This window comes from Canis lupus, chromosome 4, assembly GCF_011100685.1.
Source record: "Canis lupus familiaris isolate Mischka breed German Shepherd chromosome 4, alternate assembly UU_Cfam_GSD_1.0, whole genome shotgun sequence".
Taxonomy (NCBI): domain Eukaryota; kingdom Metazoa; phylum Chordata; class Mammalia; order Carnivora; family Canidae; genus Canis; species Canis lupus.
The window spans coordinates 65,191,372-65,211,380 of record NC_049225.1 but is presented as its reverse complement, the minus strand read 5'-3'; the positions used below and the strand labels follow the sequence as shown (position 1 = coordinate 65,211,380).

Here is a 20,009-nt window from a genome sequence, read left to right as displayed (position 1 = left end):
TTGACATTAGCAAGCTTCCAACAAAAAAGGTTTCCAACTCTAGCCATATTTTTTTTCTGTCTAGGTTATTTTAGGTATGGTTCTGTCTAATAGTAGAGACATGAACTAAGTGGGTTTTCACAGTTCTTTGAAATCTAGGAATATATATGTATATTTTAAAGAAACATTTGTTCTTAAACTCATTACAGAGGAATCAAGTAAAGTTTTTTTTTAAAAAGATTTTTATTTATTTGAGAGAGAGAGAAAGAGAACAAGTGGAGGGAGAGGCAGAGGGAGAAGCAGACTCCCCACGGAGCAGGCAGTCTCACTTGGGACTCAATCCCAGTACCCTGGGATCATGACCTGAGCCAAAGGCAGCCGTGTAACCAACTGAGCCACCCAGGAGCCCAAAATCTAGGAATATATATATAGAGAGAGAGACAAGTTTATTTAAGAAAGACAGACATACAGAGATTGGAAGGAAAAAGTGTTCTTTTGAGGTGACTGAGATGGACACGTGTAAAAGCATGACAGCAGCAGTGCATGCCAGTTGGATGAAATGAGCAAGTACACCAGAGCATTCTTTTCAAAGTCACTTCGCTGTTTCTCATTTAAAACTTTGCTTTTATGAAAGCATCTAAGTGTTCTCAGTGGACACTCTTACAAACTCCTTTCCTGACATCATGGCAAAAAGCCCTCCTTTTCCCCTAGCTTCTGATCCCTGTAGTCAGTTCACAGAGTCTTCGCTCCCTGACTCTGACCCTCTCTTCCCTTGGGGTCTTTGGCCTTTCTGCTGCCCCGTGTAGGAAATGCTGTGTGTTTACGATGATTGTTCTACCTGCTTAAACTTCTTACAGTTTACAGAGAAAATGTATAATAGAACCAGGAGTTAGAATTCATATTGCTATCCCTAGTTACTGCCATGGAAAAGCGGCTACAGAAAAACCTAGTGAGGATAATTTCTAAAAATGTATTTTTCTTCTCGCATCTCATGAAAGTGAGTCATCCGTGAAAAAGTTGTCATAGGGCAAATTTCTGTAAATCAGAATGTAAGTATCATTCACATTAACAGTATGCAACTACTACAAAAATTGACAAAGCAATTTTATAAATTCCAATGTTTATGTTGAAGTTTAATGGAATAGATTCCATTCTTACTCAAAAATCCTTCTGCCCTCCAACTAATGGGAGAAGTCTACTTCTTCTTGCTGTTGGTTGTGTGACTCTCCTTGGCCTCCTGCCAAGTGGGGTCTACACTGCTTCCCTTGCCTTTGGGCTTGTCTGTTGACATGTTTGGTCCATAGATTATTCACAGGTATGAAATCAGCAGAAGCTAGAAACATGCTCGTGTGTTTAGACTTGCTCTCTTTCACTTCTGCCATGACCATGAGAAGATAAAAACCTAGGTAACTTGTTGGTTCCCAGAAGGATGAGAGACATGTAGGGTAGACCTGGATTCATCTTGCAATTTGGAGCCAAGCCCAGTCTACCTAGCTCAGGCACAGACACATGAATGAGAACACATGACTGTTGCTTTAAACCACAGAGTTTGGAGTGCATTTGTTACTCAGCAGTAGTGTGTTAATTGTTGATTTACACAAAAAGTAAAGACAAATAAATCAACAAAATTGAGACAAAGAGTCTACCAGACTATTGCTAGGATAACTGAGACTGTAGGTTTCTTGAAAAGAAAACCTAGTACAATAATCACTGATTTTAAGGGGTGCTTTGGTGGCTCAGTTGGTTAAGTGGCTGCCTTTGGCTCAGGTCATGATCCTAGGGTCCTGGGATCTTGCCCTGGTGTTGAGCTCCCTGCTCAGCAGGAAAATCTGCTTCTCCCTCCTGTACTTCCCTTCAGCCCTGGGTGCTCTCTCACTTGCGCTCCTTCTCACAAATAAATCAATAAAATCTTAAAAATAAAATGTTTGAGAATAACAAGAAGAGAATGGGGCTTCCCCATACTGTCCCACCCAGTATTAGCATCATGTACCTTTCAATGGAATGAAGAGTAAAACAGATGGAGAAAGTCTGCATGGGACTTACCTCCCAAGTAGGGTTCAAAAGCAATAGAGGGAGCCAGGTGTTTCCTAACACAGCAATTCAGCAGTGTTCTCTCAGTTGGGAGAGGCTTTGTGGACGGAGACAAGGGCTTCCAGCATTGACTTGAGTGGTTCACTGACCAAGGAACACATTGGCCTTCCATGAATACCTTCACACAATGTAAGCTCTCTCTTAAATTTCAGTACAACCCCAGGAGAATTGGAGTAGAATTCACAAAAACTAAAGATAAATTTTCTGTCTGCTAGACATGATAGGGTTAGAAATAGAAATCTATTTAAGCCATCAAAAGTAAAATATAGCTCCACCTCCTCCTCCTCCTCCTCCTCTTCCCTTCCTCTCTCACTACAGTCTCCGGCTCCGTGGTCACATTGCTTCCTCTTCTGTCTGTGCTTCTCTCGCTTCTCTAATCTCTGCTTCTTGCTTGTAAGGACATTTGTGAAGGCCTTTGGAGCCCAATAATCTAGGATAATCTCTTCATCTCAAAATCCTTAACTTAATTACATACATAAAGAGCCTTTTTTTCTTTACAGGTTCCAGAGATTAAGACCTGATACCTTGAAGGCCATTAGTTGAATTGCCGACCATACTCACTAAAGTATTTGGGGGCTAATGGGGGGCAACAGGTCGACAAAGTCCTCTTAAATATTTCAGACAAAAAAAGTTATTTGTTCTGTATTTCCAACTTTTTTTATAACTTTGTTTCAAAACAAATAAATACAGATTTCTTCAACAGTTGACAGAGAAAGAAAACAAATGTACCTCTAGGGAGGACTTTGTTCTAGAATTCCTCTAGCTCCTTCTTCTACCTCAAATCTGCTCGCATTCCCAGTTGGCATCAAGCAAATGGGACTTACAAATATGAGTAAGAGGAAGGCCCTGCATAGGTAACAAATGCATCCCAACGATATGACAGAAAATTATCAGATAAATTGGGGTTAGAGGGGAGGAATTAATCATATATACAAGTGAGGGAGAAAATTTTTAAAAAGTGGCTCCTTAAGAATAATGATTTCTTACTAAGTAAATTCTTCATTTATCTTTTCATGTGCTTATTTCATTTAATCCTTTTCTTTATCCATACAGAGACAGGGATTGTTCCATTGGGGAGCCATTGTTCTCCCCATTTTTCAGATGAGAATATTGAGATTTTATGTACACTGTGATTGTGTACCTTGCTCAAATTTACATCAGGAGGAAATTGGAAAAGTCAGAATTTGACCCTGTTTTACTTCAAAACTCAATCATCACTAGCCTTTCCTGGGATAAAATGTTTCACAACTGATAACACAAAGAAGAAAATGAATATATTCACAATTCACTGCCAAAAAAAACCAAAAACCAAAAACCAAAAAACAACTAACCAACAAAAACCCCACGTGTTTAGTCGCCTAAAACTTTTTGGAAATTCCATAAATCCCTCCTAGTTAGGCACAGTGCAGCTGCAAATTAATTAGAGAGAAACCTAATCCATTTTCCCCAAATTTACTTGAATGTGGAGCAATTTTGGAAGGAAATATCATTGTATAATATGAAATTGATATCCAGTGGAACACTCTTGGGGAAATGCTTCTCTCTGTGAAGATAGCATGAACTGTTGAAGATCATAACAAGATGAAATCAATTAATCACTGTGTGTACTGAGTACCACCAATATACTCAGCACTGTGCCAAAGGTCATTTAGGAGCAGTGGAAACAAAGTATAACAGGGGCATGCAAAATTTCAAGGACTTTAAAACAACAGCAATAAGAAGTAGGAATCAAGATTTCTTGTCAAGCCAACAATTGCTCATCAAACTACTTATTGTGTATCATATTAAAATAGCTTCTGTTGTGTATACTAGGATGAGCAAAACCAGTTCCTATCCTCAAGGAACTTATATAGTCTAGAAATGGGAAATTCAGTGAAGAAGAAATATTAGTAAACTGGAGAAACCAGGAAAGATATATTTTTTTAAGATTTTATTTATTTATTTATTCATGAGAGACACAGAGAGAGAGGCAGAGACACAGGCAGAGGGAGAGGCAAGCTTCCTGCAGGGATCCCGATGTGGGACTAAATCCCAGGACTCAGGGATCATGCCCTGAGCCAAAGGCAGACACTCAACCACTAAGCCCCCCAGGCATCTCTATAGCACCTATTATTGAGAATGATGCAGAGAATTAAGTATTCTCAACAACAGTTAGTAGAATATAAAATAATTTTGAAAGCAATTTTCTTATACCTATTAAATTTTTAAATTGTCAGCTCCTTGTGATCAGGTCAGTCCACTTCTGCCAATCTATCCCAGAGTAACTGCTGAAAATTGTGCATAAAGATGTGTATTTATTCAAAATTGTCTTAATCATAAAACATTTGGAAAAACTCATCATGACTGCAGAGGCATGGTTAAAGTATATAATGGCATGTCCGTTCAAAAAAATTCTCTGCAATGGTTAAAAGGAACGAGCTAGATCTCTTTGCACTGATACAGAAAGTTCTCCAAGACAGTGGAAAAATCAAGTTGCAAAACAACATATATTATATGGTTCCTTTTAAATTAAAATGTGTGTAATTAAAATACGTGTAAATCTATAAAAAGGCAGATAGATATGGCTACGTAAACGCCAGAATGGAAGGATTCTCTTATAACTATTGATGCTATTTATCTTTGGGATCAGCAGTGGATTTAGGGGTTAAGATGGGTGGGAATTTTCAGATTTTACACTCCTTATTAATATACGCCTTAAATAGTTTGCACTAAGATTGTATTCATGCAGTATTTATGCACTTTTAAAAATAAACAAAAGGAGAGGTATTCCAAATTAAATAGAATTAATATGTGTGAGAACAAGCCGAGAAGTATCAGTCTGTTTGCATGGGATGGTGAGCATCTAATAAGGGCCAAGGATGCTTCTCGGTAGAAATGAAAATTAAAAGTCTATTGAGAGACAAATGCGACTATAATTAAAGAGAAGCCTGGAACTAGGAAAAGCAGTTCAGGTTTCATGTTATAGCTTTGGTGTTAGTTAAGTGTCTTAAGGTTGCTAGAAAGGTCCGTAAAACCTCAATATGACCTATGTGCTGCTCTATTTGACTTTAGGTTAGGGGATATGCTAAGGACCAAATTGTGACGAATTTCACATCAAACCACCTCAAATTCTCTTCCATTTTGTCAAGTTTATTCAACGGTGACTTTGCTTTGCTCATACTTTGATTGTTAGACCTAACAAATGAAGTCAGGATAACAGGATTAGTTTCTCCCAAAGCAATACTACCAGCAGAAAGAATTGCCCAAATCCACCTTATTTAGGAGGGCCGAGTTGGGCCTAGCAAGCATTTTGAACTCTATGGAATTCTTTCCATTACAGAATCACTGAAAGAAGTTCTTATACATCTAATCGTTGAAAAGTGTTTGAAGATCACCTTCCTTCCAGTAGCTTCCCATTTCTCTCAGATAAAATCCCACATCCTCATCCTGGCTAAAAGTCTCTTGGTGATCTCCTCCCATGGTAATCCCTCAGGCTCTTTGTCCTTCTTTCACCCTGATTCTACCTCAAGAGCAAATTGTCACAGTGCTGTTTCCACAGCTGACCAAGGCTGCTGGGTGTTCCCATGGGGATTTGCTACTGATGACACCACCATGCACTTGGCAAAGGGACTGCTTTCTTTGCAAATCCTGCCTCCCATCCTCTTTTCTTAATTCCCAAGAAATAAGAGAGGTCAGGCTTTTCCTAAGACTTTACTGAGGACTGAGATTCATTTGGGAAAAGAAGTTCAATGCAGGGAAGGGAAAGATAGCTGCCACCAGGAGAGGCTATTTTGAGAGCCCATAGACTCCAGGCCTGCTTCAGAATCCATTATAGGGCTTCTTGTTGGCTTAACTCCTGGCCGGCTGCCATCGGTGAGGCCAGTCTACTCAGAAGTGAGACTTCTGAACATTTCTTTTCCTCAAAGTTCAGTTCAACTGCTGGAAGTTTTGGAGAGAGGAAAAAGTTAATTGCAGTCTATGTCCCTCTTTAGGTAAGTTAATTAACCCCTTTGTGCCTCAGTTTCCTCTTTTGTGAAATGTGAAGAATTATAGTAACAGCTACCATAGAGGATTATTATGAATATGAAATGAGTTAATATATGTAAAGCATTTAGAGCAATATCAGGCTGCTCTAATAATCTCTGGACACGTGTGAGTTATTAATAACTACAGCACACCCATTGAACTTAATGCCACATTTCCATTGCCTTATAGTTCTGCAGCTGGGTCTTTCAGCATAGGCAAAGAATTTACATTTTTTCCCCTAATAAATTTTATTTTTCTACTTGGGATCATTTTTCTAAACTGCTGGGACTTTTTGACTAGACCCAGTCATCCAATGTATTGATTACTCACTATCTTGAATTTCCTGTAGCATACTTAACCAGTGGTCTCTCCCGTCGTGAATGATTTTTGTTTCTTTAACGAACTGATTAAAGGCCTGTTATGTGCTGTGCTCCCGAATCCTGTGAGTATTTGTGTGCACATAGGAGTGGTTAAGGCAGGGATATAACCTCCTCATCTCAAAACATGCATATAGTTTTTAATCACTGCAAAATTATCTATAAATGTTTAAGTAAGAGTCTGAATGAGGTAAGGTAAATGAGATACCGATTGTGGGCCAAGTTGGAAAGAATCATGCCATAAGGATCTAGCATGGAACACTGACGCCTTGGTATAGCTTCTTTGGAGAAACTTATCTTGCAAAAATGCATACTAGATAGATTTTTTAAGATCTTATCCCTTAACATTTAAAAATATTTAAATATATCACACTTAAGGGCATGAATGAGTGAGGTCAGTTTTGTTTAACAAAAACAGGGCGCCTGTGAAGCTTAAAAAAACAATCAGATACAGGACAAATCACAAGAAGGCCTATTTTCTGAAGGGAGTAGTAAACCAAGAGGTGATCCAGATGAAACACATCAGGTAGGTTTAAAACTATTTCAAATTCATTTGTAGTAAGGGTTTTACTTTGAGAATCTGGGTTTCCTGGATAAGAGAGACAACCATGGAACAAATTATTGGCAGTTGATAGATTTTAAGCCTTTTAGAGAAGTTAGAGCACAGAACGTGAGGTAAACACACATGATGCTAGGCCTGGAGAGAGGGAAGTGCTTTTGGTTGCCAAGGGGAGACACACCCAAGAGCTACATGAACCTCCCCTCCCACCACCTCAGGCCAGAAGTTTCAGGAAAGATCTGAGCAGAAAATGTAGCCTATCATGACTCTGACATCAAAGACGGCAGTGGTCTTCTTAATGCAGAGGAGCGTTTCCTCTTATTATTCACAATGAATGTGCTGTGTCCAAGGCTGGACGACAAATCATTTCATGTTTTTCTTTTCTGCAAGATAAAGCGGTTAGGACATAAATGATTTCTCATTGCACTGATCTCTAAGGAATCTTAAGAACCCTCAGGGATGACAGCCATTGCTCATTCTCCTACACACCATGTTGTCCATATCAGAATCCAGGCTGGACTGATGCAGTGTCTGAGCCAGTCTGCCAGCGCTTGGGAACTTCTGCTGCTAAGGAAGTTGGTCAAGACTGTGGTAGGTAGGCATACAGAAATGAGGCTGCAAGGCACCACCCTTCGTGCATTCAGCCAACACTCAGGCCTGCCTGCTATTTTTCAGGCACTGCACCAGGCACTGGGAATGCAGAACCAGATGAGACCCGGTCTGCTCAGGGAAGCCTTCTCAGTGGAGGAAGAAACAAAGGAGAAAAGTGCCATTGGAGGCCTGTCCTAGGGCATCTGGCAACACAGAGGCAGGACGGCTACCTCAGCCCTGAGGTGTCCTCAGGCAGAACAGGAAGTGAGGATCAGAGCCCTGTCTCACTTTCAAACAAGACGGCAGGATTGTAGGAGTTTTTCCCTCCACTGCCTGGCAAAGGGGCGGCTTTTTAAAACAAGCCAAACAGATATCCATCTTCCAGGGAGACCCTGGCACGTGCTCATTGATTCTGCCAATTTTTTTTTTTTTTTTTTATGGACGGAAGTACCTAGGAGGGGAGAACTGGTGAGTCCCTGCAAAGCAGAGGAAGTCCCTGGGAAGGGGCTGCATTTCCTAACGGCGTGGGGGGGGGGGGGGGGTGTCACAGAGGGACTGAACTACTTGCATCTGCGAGAAGAAGACTCCGCCAGGGAGGGCACGGGAGGGTGTCTGTCTGGAGTCATTTCGAGGCTTTTTTCCATCTTGCCTCCTGTGGCAACAAGGAAAGATCTGTTCGTTTTATTTATTTATTTTCAATTTTTTTCTCCCTCCTCTTCCCCCCCCCCCCCCCCCCCGCCCCGCGCCCCAGCCGCTCCGGGTTGGGTTTTCCATATGACTCATAATCCCTTCCGAAAGTGGAGTCGAATTCATAAAAGTGGTGGAAGGGCGGGGGCAGGCTGGGAGCCCCGGGGACTCTTCACTACCTACATTCCCTCTCGGCCCCCCGCGCGCGAGCGGCGGCCGGGGCGGGGACACCCAGCCTGCGCCCGGGAGGGCGGCTACTATGCACACCCCGGCGGCCGGGCCCCGGTGACTGGGCGCGGGAGGGTCTGCGGCGGGCGGCGCTGCAGCAGCCTGGGCACGGCCGCCGCCGCCCGCGGGCGCGAGTGTGCGCGGGTGTGGAAGGCCGGCGTGCGGGCCGCGGGGGGTGTGCGCGCGCGAGGCGGAGCGGGGCTCGCCCCTGGCCGGCGCCCGCCGCCCGCCGCCCGCCGCCCGCCGCCCCGCCGGTGATCGCTCCCCGGCCGGCCGTCTCCAGCACCCCGGGCCCCCCACGGCCGTTGGGCCGGGCGGGGGAGGGAGAAAGTGAGACTCGGTGTCATCACCATCCATTGTCAGGAGGGGAGGAAACTGGAATCCAGCAGTGGCGAGCAGCAGCTGGGCGGTCACATCTGGGAATGCAAAGCCGACCTCCCCCTCCTCCCCCTCCTCCTCCTCCTCCTCCTCCTCCTCCACCTCCTCCTCTCTCACCCGGGATCACTTCCGAAACCACTTCGCCTTCGGCCCCTGCCTCGGCCAGAGGTTTCATTTTTAACTGAATATTTACGAAAGCTGGAAGCGTGCGAGGGGGGTGGGGTGGGGGTGGAAATAGCGGCTGCTTCTTTTCCAGGGATTTATTTAATGGGGATGTGTTCAAGGCAAGAGCGAATTCAGAAGGATATCGACGTCGTGATCCAGAAGTCCAGAGCCGAGAAGGACTGCCTGTTTGCAGGTGGGTGAGTTCTCGCCTTTCCGGAGCCTCGGACCCAGCGCCAGCCTCCCTTGACCGCCCGCCGCCCCCCTTCCCAGTTTTCTGCCCGCGACGTGTGTGGCTCGGGCTGGGGCTGGGCTGCACGTCCCCATTCCGGGGTTCGTTTGGCAACAGCTGCTGCAGCGGGAGCGGGAGCCCAAAGGGGGAGGGGGCGCCAGCCTCTTCCCGACTCCCCTCCCCCCGCCCCCTGTCTGGGGCGGCCACCAGCCCGGGGGGGCAGAGCCCCGGGGGCCCGAGCGGGGGTCTCGGCAGCGGAGCCGTGCGCGGTGTTCCCAGCCCCCCGAGGATGCCCGGAGCGCCCCAGCCCGCCTCCGGGCTTCCAGCGGTCGCGGCCGAGCCGAGCCGAGCCGAGCCGAGCCGAGCGGGGAGGACCCGCGGGTTTGCGCAACGGGCTGAGCGGCGGCGGCCGGGAATGGAGCCCGCTGCGCTGCGCTGCGCCCCGCTCCTCCGCGCTGGCCGGCTGCGCTGGGCGCCGGGGCCCCCGGGGGGCAGCGCCGCCGGACCTCGGCGCCTTGCGGCTCCCGCTGCTCCCCTCCGACCGGCGGCGCGTGGCCGCGGAAAGAGCGGGGCTTCCCGGGCTTCCCGGGCTTCCCGCGGCGCCCTGCTCCCCCGCCCGGGGGTCGCCCTTCGTCCATTTTGCTCCCCCGGGAGAGGGATCGGATTTTGCTTTCTCAGCCGCGAGCTCGGCGGGGGCCGCTTCCGGCCGCCCCGACCGGGAAATTCCCGCCGTTGCCATGGCACCCGGCACTTGTTGCGGGGGGCGGCCTCCCGCGGCGCCCGGCCCGGGGTGCGCCGCATCCCCTCCTCCGCGGCCCCGCGCCCGCGCCCCCCGCCCCGCCAGGCCGGCCCTGGGCCTCGCTAAGTGGGGGGCCCGGGCCGCGAGCCAGGTTAGAGACCCGCCCGAGGGGTGGCTTTTAACAGGACTTTTCCGTTTCAGATTTCAGATACTCAGACTCCACCTTTACTTTCACCTACGTTGGCGGCCCCAAAAGGTATTTGTGTGTCGAGAGTTGCTTCATTTCCTGTTCACAGGCTTGTGTTTCCTTTGTTCTTAGCATGTTCCGTGTTTGGGTTTATTTATTTATTTATTTATTTATTTATTTTTGTCTCTCATGTCGCTGTCCTTCAGCCACATCCCGGGCTCGAGGTCCCTCCGTTTTCAAATAACAGAGGGGAAATAAATGTGCGATTCAGGTGTTTCTAAGATCACGCCACAGGCAACGAGCAAAACTCTTGCACTGTTCGTGTTCAAGCTGTTATACCGTAGTAGCTCGATCTTGACACGTTTGGGGGGTGGCTACGTATTCCAGCGGGTGCAGAACCCGAATCCTGGGTATGAAGTGAAATGCATGCATGAAAGGTGGAAGATGCCACAAAGTAGTTTGAACACAAGTAATGCTTTTCCTGGTGAGTTGGGGCTGCATGTTTCCGTGTTTCCTGAAGGTTGACATAAATATGCAGTCTGCCAATTCTCCATACTTTTTTTTTTTTTTTTTAAGCAGTGGTATTTTGGTTTTCACATTTAGTTTTGGAAAGAATTTGGAAGTTATATGTAGCTGGAGTGTATAACTTCTCTCTTGAGGGGGAGTTATGACAGATGCATATATTAATACCGAATTGTTAACAGTGCGAAAGACGTCCAAATCCAATTTTTTATTTAGGAAGCAGAGTTCAAATGAAAGGTAGCTTTTAAAACATGCCTTGCTGTCTTCATTTGTTAAGTTAGGATTTTCTCCCCTTTAGCCCTTTGGGGACCTGGTTTAAAAGAGCAGTGGCCACATGACAACTGTCAGAGATTGAGCCCTGCTGTTCGGACTTGACATTCAATACCATTTGATCACATTCCAAAATGTCTCTTAGCTAATGGAAACATTTATGAACATATACATTGCGAAAGAAGCTTTCCTGTGTAAATGCATTTTTAAAAAGGTTGGAATTAATGTGAATCTTTAAAATCCTTAGGATCTGTGCTGCAATCTGTATCTCAAAAAAAAAGCTTTAATTAAAATAGTTAAGGCAGTTATCACGTTTCGCGTATGTACAGCGTAAGCCTCAGGATTGGCGTGTTGATTTGATTTACTAGTTGAAGATATAACATGTACTTTTTGGGAGAGAATGAAATTAGAGTGCTGCTTAATTTCTTTTGGTACTATCGTCTTTGTAATAATGAATAAAAAGAATAACTCTTAGAAGAGATTCAGCTAAATTAATGCTGCTCCTACACTTACTATCCAAAGAAGGTTGGTGTATGACTAATATCCGTTTGGATTATTTTAACAGTTAAAATATGCTCCGCAGCCCATTGAAAACATTCTCCATGCAATCAGGTAGATGGCTGCTCCGCGGTCAGATTCACAGTTAACTGTTGTCCACCTAGTGAGACGTGTGGCCCGGGGAACGCTCCCGCTAGCTTTTTCAACAAACTAGCTTATTTTCAATAAGATACTTGAGTTCTTCTGTGCTCAGTTTACTTACCTGTACAGTGAGGGAGAGAGCTATACACTTAATCTCTAAGATCTGTTAGATGCTGCAGTTAGATTATCAGCAAATGATTGAATTGGTGTTAACACAGCAGGAGGTGGAGAAGGTATAAATTCCTCCAGGAGCAAGGCCAGAGGCGTTGGGATGAATAATTAACTAATTAAGATAACATCAGTTTTCACTGTAGGAACTAGCACCTTGGTTGCTCTTAAAGAGATGTTTCCTTTTCTTTGTAATCCTATTAAGGGATAGTATTTTCTTTTGTCTCTGATTTAAACACCTGGGACTTGTGTATACACTAAAGAAGACTTTAACAGACTGTTCCGTGTGATTGCTTTGTCTCCCCTAAAGCTTGTTCTACAAAACGATATATAAATGTTGTTTTGGTATAATAACGATGATCATAATCCCTTTAATGACAGTCCCTTTATGAATTTATAGCTAATGGTAGAGAAGACCTTTTTTTTTTTTTTGCTGAAGATAAAAATGCACTGTTTACATTAACTACATTAGAATTTGTTATTTATTATTCTATTTGTAATTGTGGCATGCCAGTTGGGCATTTAAAAATTTTTAAATCCTGCAGTTTTTATTTCAAGTGCTTATCGACTCTAACAGTCTATTAATACTGTCATTTTAGGTAAACTAGAACTTATTTCACCATTAAAGGAGGTGGGAATCTTAATGGAGAGATGGTACATGATTGGTACATGATTATCTTGAATTATATTTAACTATCGTTTCATCTAAACCACTGAGAACATATTTAGAGAATAATTTTCAATTCAGGTTGTGGATAAAACTTAATAAACCACTTTCTCTTTCTCACACTTTATTCTAAAGGCCAAGGTTGACCGTACATACTGCAATTCAAAAAAAGGAATAGTATTGAGAATTTTTTTTTTTACATGTGCATTTTTTATGTTTCTGTGGATAAGAGGAAATGCCAAGAGGCGACTGTGTCCGGGCTGGCCAGGCCTTTCATTTGGTGGTTGAAGTGCTTGTTAGCATTTGCTGTTTTGCTGCCTAGGTGTACTTGAGGTGAGCAACAGGATGTGTTGCGGGGGATGGTCAGCTGGGAGACTGAGTTCAGTTAGTTTTGCCTGAAGAGAAGGCTCAACTATATCCTCACTTTTGGATGTACAAACAGGCTTGAGAGTTTGAGAAACATGCTGAAATTTACTCCCTTCCTCGAAGAAGCTACCATGTACACCCTGTTCTGTTATATTCTTGAGACCTGTGCTTATCCCTCTACACTAGTGCTTTCAGCCTCTTTAAACATGGAGACACTTTAACGTCAAAGGATTATGCAGATATTTATTCGAGAGTGATAGTTTTAGTGTCTTTTGATGGAGAAATAATGAGAAAGAGGTGTTAAGTGTTATGAATTTGATTAATACCATTTATATATGCTTGAAAATGTATGGTATACTTACAGCTAGATTAATTTATTTTAGCAATGGTCTTTGTAACACCTCCGACTCCTGGACTTCTTGGAATAACCTCACAGCCATCAATGGTTCGGGGCCTGCCATGGACACCTACCCAGTGTTGCTTCCAATTTCAGGGGTGTGCTGACATCTGGCCTCCACTGTAGATAGTGTGGAAGTCAGTGAAAGTCATTCCTTCCTTGTACTTGTCATGCTTGTGATCTTCTGCCTCTTTCTTTCTCCCTTGTTGATTGATAGTAAAATCCTTAAGACCACAAAGGTTTGGGGTACTGATCCTTCATCTCACTTGCAGTCAGTCTTGCAGTTAGTGGTAGAAGCAGCAGAAGGGATAAAGTGAGTGGTGACAGCTACTAGGGATGGGAGAGCAGCCTGAGTCTCAGGTGCCAGTGGTCAGCAAAGACAAGCACTGAGCAAGGGGAGCCCCTTGGGCCTGGCCGTAGACCCTTGTGGGACACCTCATTGTGAGCTTCCAGCAAGAAAAGTATTTGTGAGAATACAGCAGAGGTTTAAAAATATACAAATAAGAAGTGTTTATGGTAAAAAAAAAAATTTGTGCAAAAGAGATAACCCAAAAAATAAGAATTTCATGTTTTTTTCATTTTCTATTAATGTGTTAGAGTTTATTCTTTCAGAATTTTTATGTGCTTATATGCATATAAAATATACACATCCAGAGAATGTATTATACTCTTGAGACCTTAATGTTTTTTTTTTTCACCCCAGAACATAAAAATGTCTTCCCTTTAGAAAGGATATGATAACAAAGAAATGTTTATTAAGTTGAGAGGTTTTCAATCAAGGACTGTGACTGCACGATAAGAAATCCAACATTTATATTAGAAATTATTAATACATTAGAAACTTAATATTTGGCAGAATGTTCAGAGTTGCCTACACGTGTCTACCTTTTATTGTAAGAATGGACACTCACGTGGTGATGGGTAGAGTGGCATCTTTTATAAGTGTAACATACCACACCCCCCCGTTTTTAGGATTTTCTGTTCACATAAATGGTTTGGAGCATCACATGTAACACTAACAATAATGTCTGCAATCCCTTGAGTCACGTGTTAACCTCTTCTTTTCCCTGGGCCTTTGCACATGCTGCAGAACTCCCACCTACACCCTGTCCCTGCTGTCAACCTGGTAGGCCTTCATTGTTGGATCTTTGCTAAGCCAAATTACCCTCTGAGAAGCCTTTCCTGGCATCCCCTTCCCTGTATTATTCTTCTAGGTGTTTCTAAAACCATGTTGTCACATTGTATTGTTAGCACCTGCTTACCTGATAATCTGTTTGACCTTGAGCTTCTTCAAGGCAGGATCTGTCCTCTTCATTGAAGTTTCCCCAGCCCCTAGCTCACTGCTTGCTATAATATGTTTTCCGAATAAGTAGATGTTGAATCAGTGATTAAGGGAATGCTAAAAGATCTTCTGGCAACAATTTCCTAACTAAATGACCAGGTATAGAGATAGTCAGATACTTCAAGAAGCCCCAAATCTGGTAATGTCACTTGTAATACAATTTCTTAAGAATCCAGAAGTTGCCTAGCCAAGTTATAAACCTGGTGGCATGCCCAAATGCTTTTAGAGGACAGAAAGATAATGCAGTTGCTTGACATTATGAGAGAGGTAATGGGGACTATGACACTCTAGAGAGTTTGGACTTCAAACGTATTAATTCAGTTACAAAAATCAATAGCACTCTGGTGATCAAGCAGATTTTCTGGGGGCCCTAATCCACCTGGGCTCCTAGTGGTTAATTCCTTACTCATGGGATGCCATGGAGAGAGGTAATCTACTTGATTGCTAAAGTGCATTTGTTTTTACTTTCTTCGAAAGGAGAAGTGTATGTGTGTGCAGGAATGGGGGCATTGGGACGGTGGTGAAATAGCAGAAGATGATCTCAAAAAGATTAGTCAGTTTTCATTATGAAAGAATTACATACTCATTTTAGAAATCTTGAAATATGCAAGTATTTTGAAACCATCAAGTGCTTCTTAAGATGTCATAATGAGAAGAATGAATATTTTTAAAAATTGAAATTAGCATGTTCCTCTTGGCGATGGGGACTTGCTTCCCATAATTTTATACTATATCAGTTATTACCCAAAATAATGATTTTTTTTTAAAGAGGCTGTTCTTTGGAGCCCTGGGAACCTATGTTGGAAGCTGGGGTCCCTGGTGGAAGGAAGTGTGAAGGAAGGTGTGAGTGAGAGAGATCTGGGCTTTCATATCCCTTTGTAAATTACAGCTGCTCTGGCTCTTTTCTGTACAAATTTTTTTTGAAAAAGATTTCACTGTTAAATGAATTTAAAAACCACTGACCTAAATAACCGCCAATTTAACATAAATATAACTTTATTGAAACTCACATATTAAAATGCTTAAACTCCATTTATTTAATGGATTAAGATAAAACTCTTAATCATATTAATTGGGCATAGTCTCGGCTATGTCTTTTGCCTACTTTACATCCAATGCTAGCAACAAAGATAGGTAGTTATTTTGTCACTCTTTTGCATTTTATAACTAAAGAAACTGAGAGTTGATGTTTATGGAAGGTTTAAGGGGCATTGGTTGTACTGGCATGACTAGGATAGTTGGGAATGTTTGGGGTTGGGGAGGGATTGCTTAGTGGGATGTCCGCCAGGGGCAGTACTGAAAATTCCACTGGTTGGCAAGGGAAATGCCTGAGCCCAGTGCTAAGCATTAATAGGGAGAAAATTATGTACATTGGCTGTGGTATCCTTATGCAAATATTGGGCCAACCCATTTAAATTCCCCATCATTTCTCTCGGCAGCATTTTGAAAAATATATGTAAGTGAACATTTATCAGTCCTAAAAATATTTTGTAATTCTCTGCACAGATTTGCTGTTGGATAGATTGTGCTGTAGTAGATAAATCTTGTTTTAAGACAGCTGCCACTGACTTAGTATGAATTGTTAAGTTATTGGCATGTCATCTTTCTCTTTTTCATTCTCTAAATTTTTGAAATCCCATTTTCCGTGTACCCCCAGGGAAGACTAATAAGAAATTTGCTTTTGTTAATCAGGCTTGTCACTCCTATTTTATTGGGACATAATTTAGGTTTCCTGTCCAGTTGCCTCCCTTAAATGCTGGAAACTTCAACCCAGCATATCAGAACAACCCCATTGCTTCCTCGTTAAAAGCTTGTCTTCCCAGCCTTTCCCTCGTTATCACAGTATTTGAGCCACTCAGAGGGAGTCAGTCTCCTTTTGTTTATCCCCATCTCTTCATTTCTTTTGAAGCTTCATTGGCTCTTCTTTGAAATCATTGTGGGCATCTTCATCCCTCTCAATGTCAACATTTGGTCTGGGCCTTGATCCCCCCAGTTCAGGTCGATCACTTTAACCTAATGTTTTAAAATTCTTGATTAACAGCTCCTCAGCCATCCAGGTCATTGATACCTGAAACCCTTTTAAGTTTGCATTTCACCAAAGCATTGTTTCTGCTCAGAAGCCTTCAAATGTGACCATGGTTTCCTCCATCTAAGATTTAAACCACCATCCTTGGCTTTCTAGAGCCACCTTCCCCATCCAGTCATATGTACTTCTCAGGCTTCCCGCTGTTTGTTTATTGACTTGGCCTCTCCATTCAACAGCAGTTTGTGTTTGGTGCATTAAGCATACACAGCTGTTCATGGTTTATTGATTGATAGTTTCTGTGTCACATAATGTGCTTGGTTTGGATATCGAGATCATGATTTTTATTATCACAAATGCCAGTTCATTTAATCTTTTCTTTGACCACAAGTGGCATCTCTGTGAAAATTTATGATACGTTTATGCTCAAGAAGAGGATAGAGTAAGATCACGATTAGGACAAACGCAGAAGACAGTGAAATCTGAAGAGGATGGGATGAGAATATAAATAGACTGTTCCCAATCCATTACAGAATAACGACAACAACGTTTTGGGTGTAGTTCATTTGCATGTCAGTGACATCTCAGTTTATGGCTGATACCTTCTTGGTATTAACAGAAGATGTCAAAGCATAATGTTAAATTTAAAAGGGGATCATCCATGTAAACCTTTATGCAGTCAGATCAGTTTTTCTTGTACAGAAATTAGCAGAAGGCTAGCTGCTAACTGACTTTCCCTAAGATGGCTTCTTTCTGAATGTTTTGAAATAGATTGAAAAGATCTTACTGATGGCCTGCCTGACAGTGTTCTTAAGATGTCTCAACCAACTCAGAAGTATTGTAATTATTTGGATTTTCACCATTATTTTATTAAAAATAAACATGAACAGGTTGTTATCCAATCACTTTTAGAATATACTATATACAAAGTATAGAATGGAGCCAGAGACTAATATAATCACTTTACATTTGTTAGGCTTTTGCATCTATGAAGAAAAAAATTAAGACAAAATTGGAAAACAAAAATGCTATTAAGGACACAGCTGTGTAAAAGAGAAGATAGAAGTCAAATAAAAAAAAGTCACCAAAAAATCAATATTCTGTTTAAAGACTAGAATTCTAGTTTCTTGCAGAGTGACTAGAATATTATAAATATTTTCTACTATTTTTAAAACGAGAGTAATATTTTTCTTACATTATGTGTTAGCATTTCCCAAACTCTTTAATTAGGTGTTAGATATGTGGCCAAATGTGTCTGGGAAATGTTTAGTTAAACAATATTAAACATTTCTAATGTTTGGCTTTTTAGAGCTTTTTATGTATTAGCGTACATTATGCATATCCAAGAGGTGAATGAAGCATTCAGGGTTTCTCAGACTTATTTGACTACGGATTTGGAACATCTTGAGAAAGTTGTTTTGTAGAAAACACTTTGGCAAACTCTGAGTCTTACTCATTAAAAATAGTTTTTGAGTAAACAGCAGTATAGTAGTTGTAGAAATTGCCGATTCACTTTGAGCCCTAAAGAATTTACTTTCAGTAATTTTTATAGAACTTGCTTAATGACCAGGAAAGCTTTGGTTAAAGGTGGTTGGCATTTCATGCCACCAATTTTTCTATGTGAGGACTTCTTTCTCTGGGTCTCTCACTTTGTCATCAGTTGTGTTGAATCCATTTATAATAAGAGCTTTCAACTATTCTTCATCAAAGCCCTGAAGTTAGCAGGGCGCGCTGTGGTACAGGATTAGAAGTCAGCCTCATAAGGAAGTGTTAGAGATAGATAATGATTTTGTGTAGCAGAAGTACTCATTATGTCCTCTAAAATTCTGTTGCTTCACAGTAGAGCTTCTTAGTGAGCAATCTTTGATGGAGTACATACTTTTGGGAGAAATTCTTGGTAAGGGAAATACGGAATTTATTTAAGTGTTTCATTTTTTTGATAAATTACATCTAGAAATCAATGAGGGTAGATATTTTATTTTCTTCGCAGTGACCAAATGAGAAATTTACTGGAGGAGTTTTAAGATATTTCTCAGAATTTTTTCAACACAAGTCAGGCAGCAAACTCTGTCTTTCTCTTAGACAGTGTCAGTCAAGGCAGTGTTAGTCATTAAACTTTAGGAAGCCACATGCTACTTTTGGTAACACACAAATGGAGAATGATGCTTGTGCTTGAAAGTGCGTCCTTGTGGACACGGGGTCATATATATATATTTAAAATGATTCATGTTGACAGTAGACCTGTTCCTATATGAACACTCCAGAGCTTTTGTGATTCAGGGAAGCCAGTGGAACCTCATACGTACTGAGAATCTAGTAAATCCTAGGCTTTTAACTTTGAAGTCAAAATCTGAGTGAATTCGTGACTGTAGTGATATGTTTGTCAGTCTGTGTGTATCTATGTCAATGATCTTCTTAAGAACAAAGTCTTAGATACTGGTATGTGGAAGACCTAAGCAGAATGTAAAGATCTGCTTCATGGGTAAAAGCTGATGCAATCATCATTTCTTATTAAAATGCACCACAGCTAGAAATGCACCACACACACACACACACACACACACACACACACACACACAAAGGCCTTCCAGCTGTAAAGTAGTCATTAGTTTATTATCACCACAAAATTTGATATGATTTCTCTAATTAATGGTCAAATTCACTTTTAGTTAACTAAGAAAAAGTTTGAATAATTCACTGTGAGCCAAATTCTTTCCAGTTTCTTTTTGGAGCAGTCCATCCTCACGGGAAAACCAGCCTAGAAATGGTGATTTAAGTGAGTTTCAATTAATATGAGAATTGCATATCCTTGGCCAAATTTGACGCCCAACTGATAAAATTTGGAGCGAGAAAGATTTTAAACTTAGTTTTTTAAAACTCATACTAGTTTGGGGTTGGTCAGTTAACTGTCTGACTCTTGATTTCAGCTCAGGTCATGATCTCATGGGTCAATTGATCAAGCCCCACGGGGCTTCTCTCTCAGCAGAGTCTGCTTGAAGGTTCTCTCCTCCTGGCCCTCCCCTCACTTGCAGGTGTGGACATGTGTGCACATGCATGCATGTCTCTCTCTTTCTCTCTCTCTCTCTGTCAAATAAATAAATCTTTAAAAAAATAAAATCACACTAGTTTGATTTTCTTTTTAAAATGAGGTATAATTGACTTATAACATCATGTTAGTTTCAGGTGTACAATATAGTGATTTGATGTTTGTATATATTGTGAAATGATCACCACAATAAGTCTTAATTAAGATCTGTCACCGCACTTAGTTAGAAGACTTTGAAGATCTAGCCTCTTAGCAACTTTCAAATATGCAGTTGAATATTATTAACTATGATCACCATGTATATTATATCCCTGTGACTTAATTATAACTGAAAGTTTGTACTTTTTGATCCCT

The 20,009-nt window shown here is 41.9% G+C and overlaps 1 protein-coding gene across 5 annotated transcripts in view; it reads left to right on the top strand.

Moving 5' to 3' along the window:
- Positions 1-7,755: 7,755 nt before the first annotated feature.
- Positions 7,756-20,009, top strand: part of PARP8 (poly(ADP-ribose) polymerase family member 8) — a 172,598-nt gene continuing 160,344 nt past the window's right edge. For 2 of the 5 annotated variants that reach the window (XR_005358489.1, XR_005358490.1), the window contains exons 1-3: positions 8,892-9,063; positions 9,152-9,253; positions 10,230-10,284. Coding sequence is in view for 2 of the 5 variants with exons in the window: in XM_038535139.1 (XP_038391067.1) it covers positions 8,940-9,063; positions 9,152-9,253; positions 10,230-10,284 (281 nt within the window). In the remaining 3 variants the exon portion in view is untranslated. Of the gene's footprint in view, positions 8,071-8,891; positions 9,064-9,151; positions 9,254-10,229; positions 10,285-20,009 lie in introns of those variants that run through there. The other 3 variants (XM_038535141.1, XR_005358488.1, XM_038535139.1) reach the window with 3 other exon arrangements.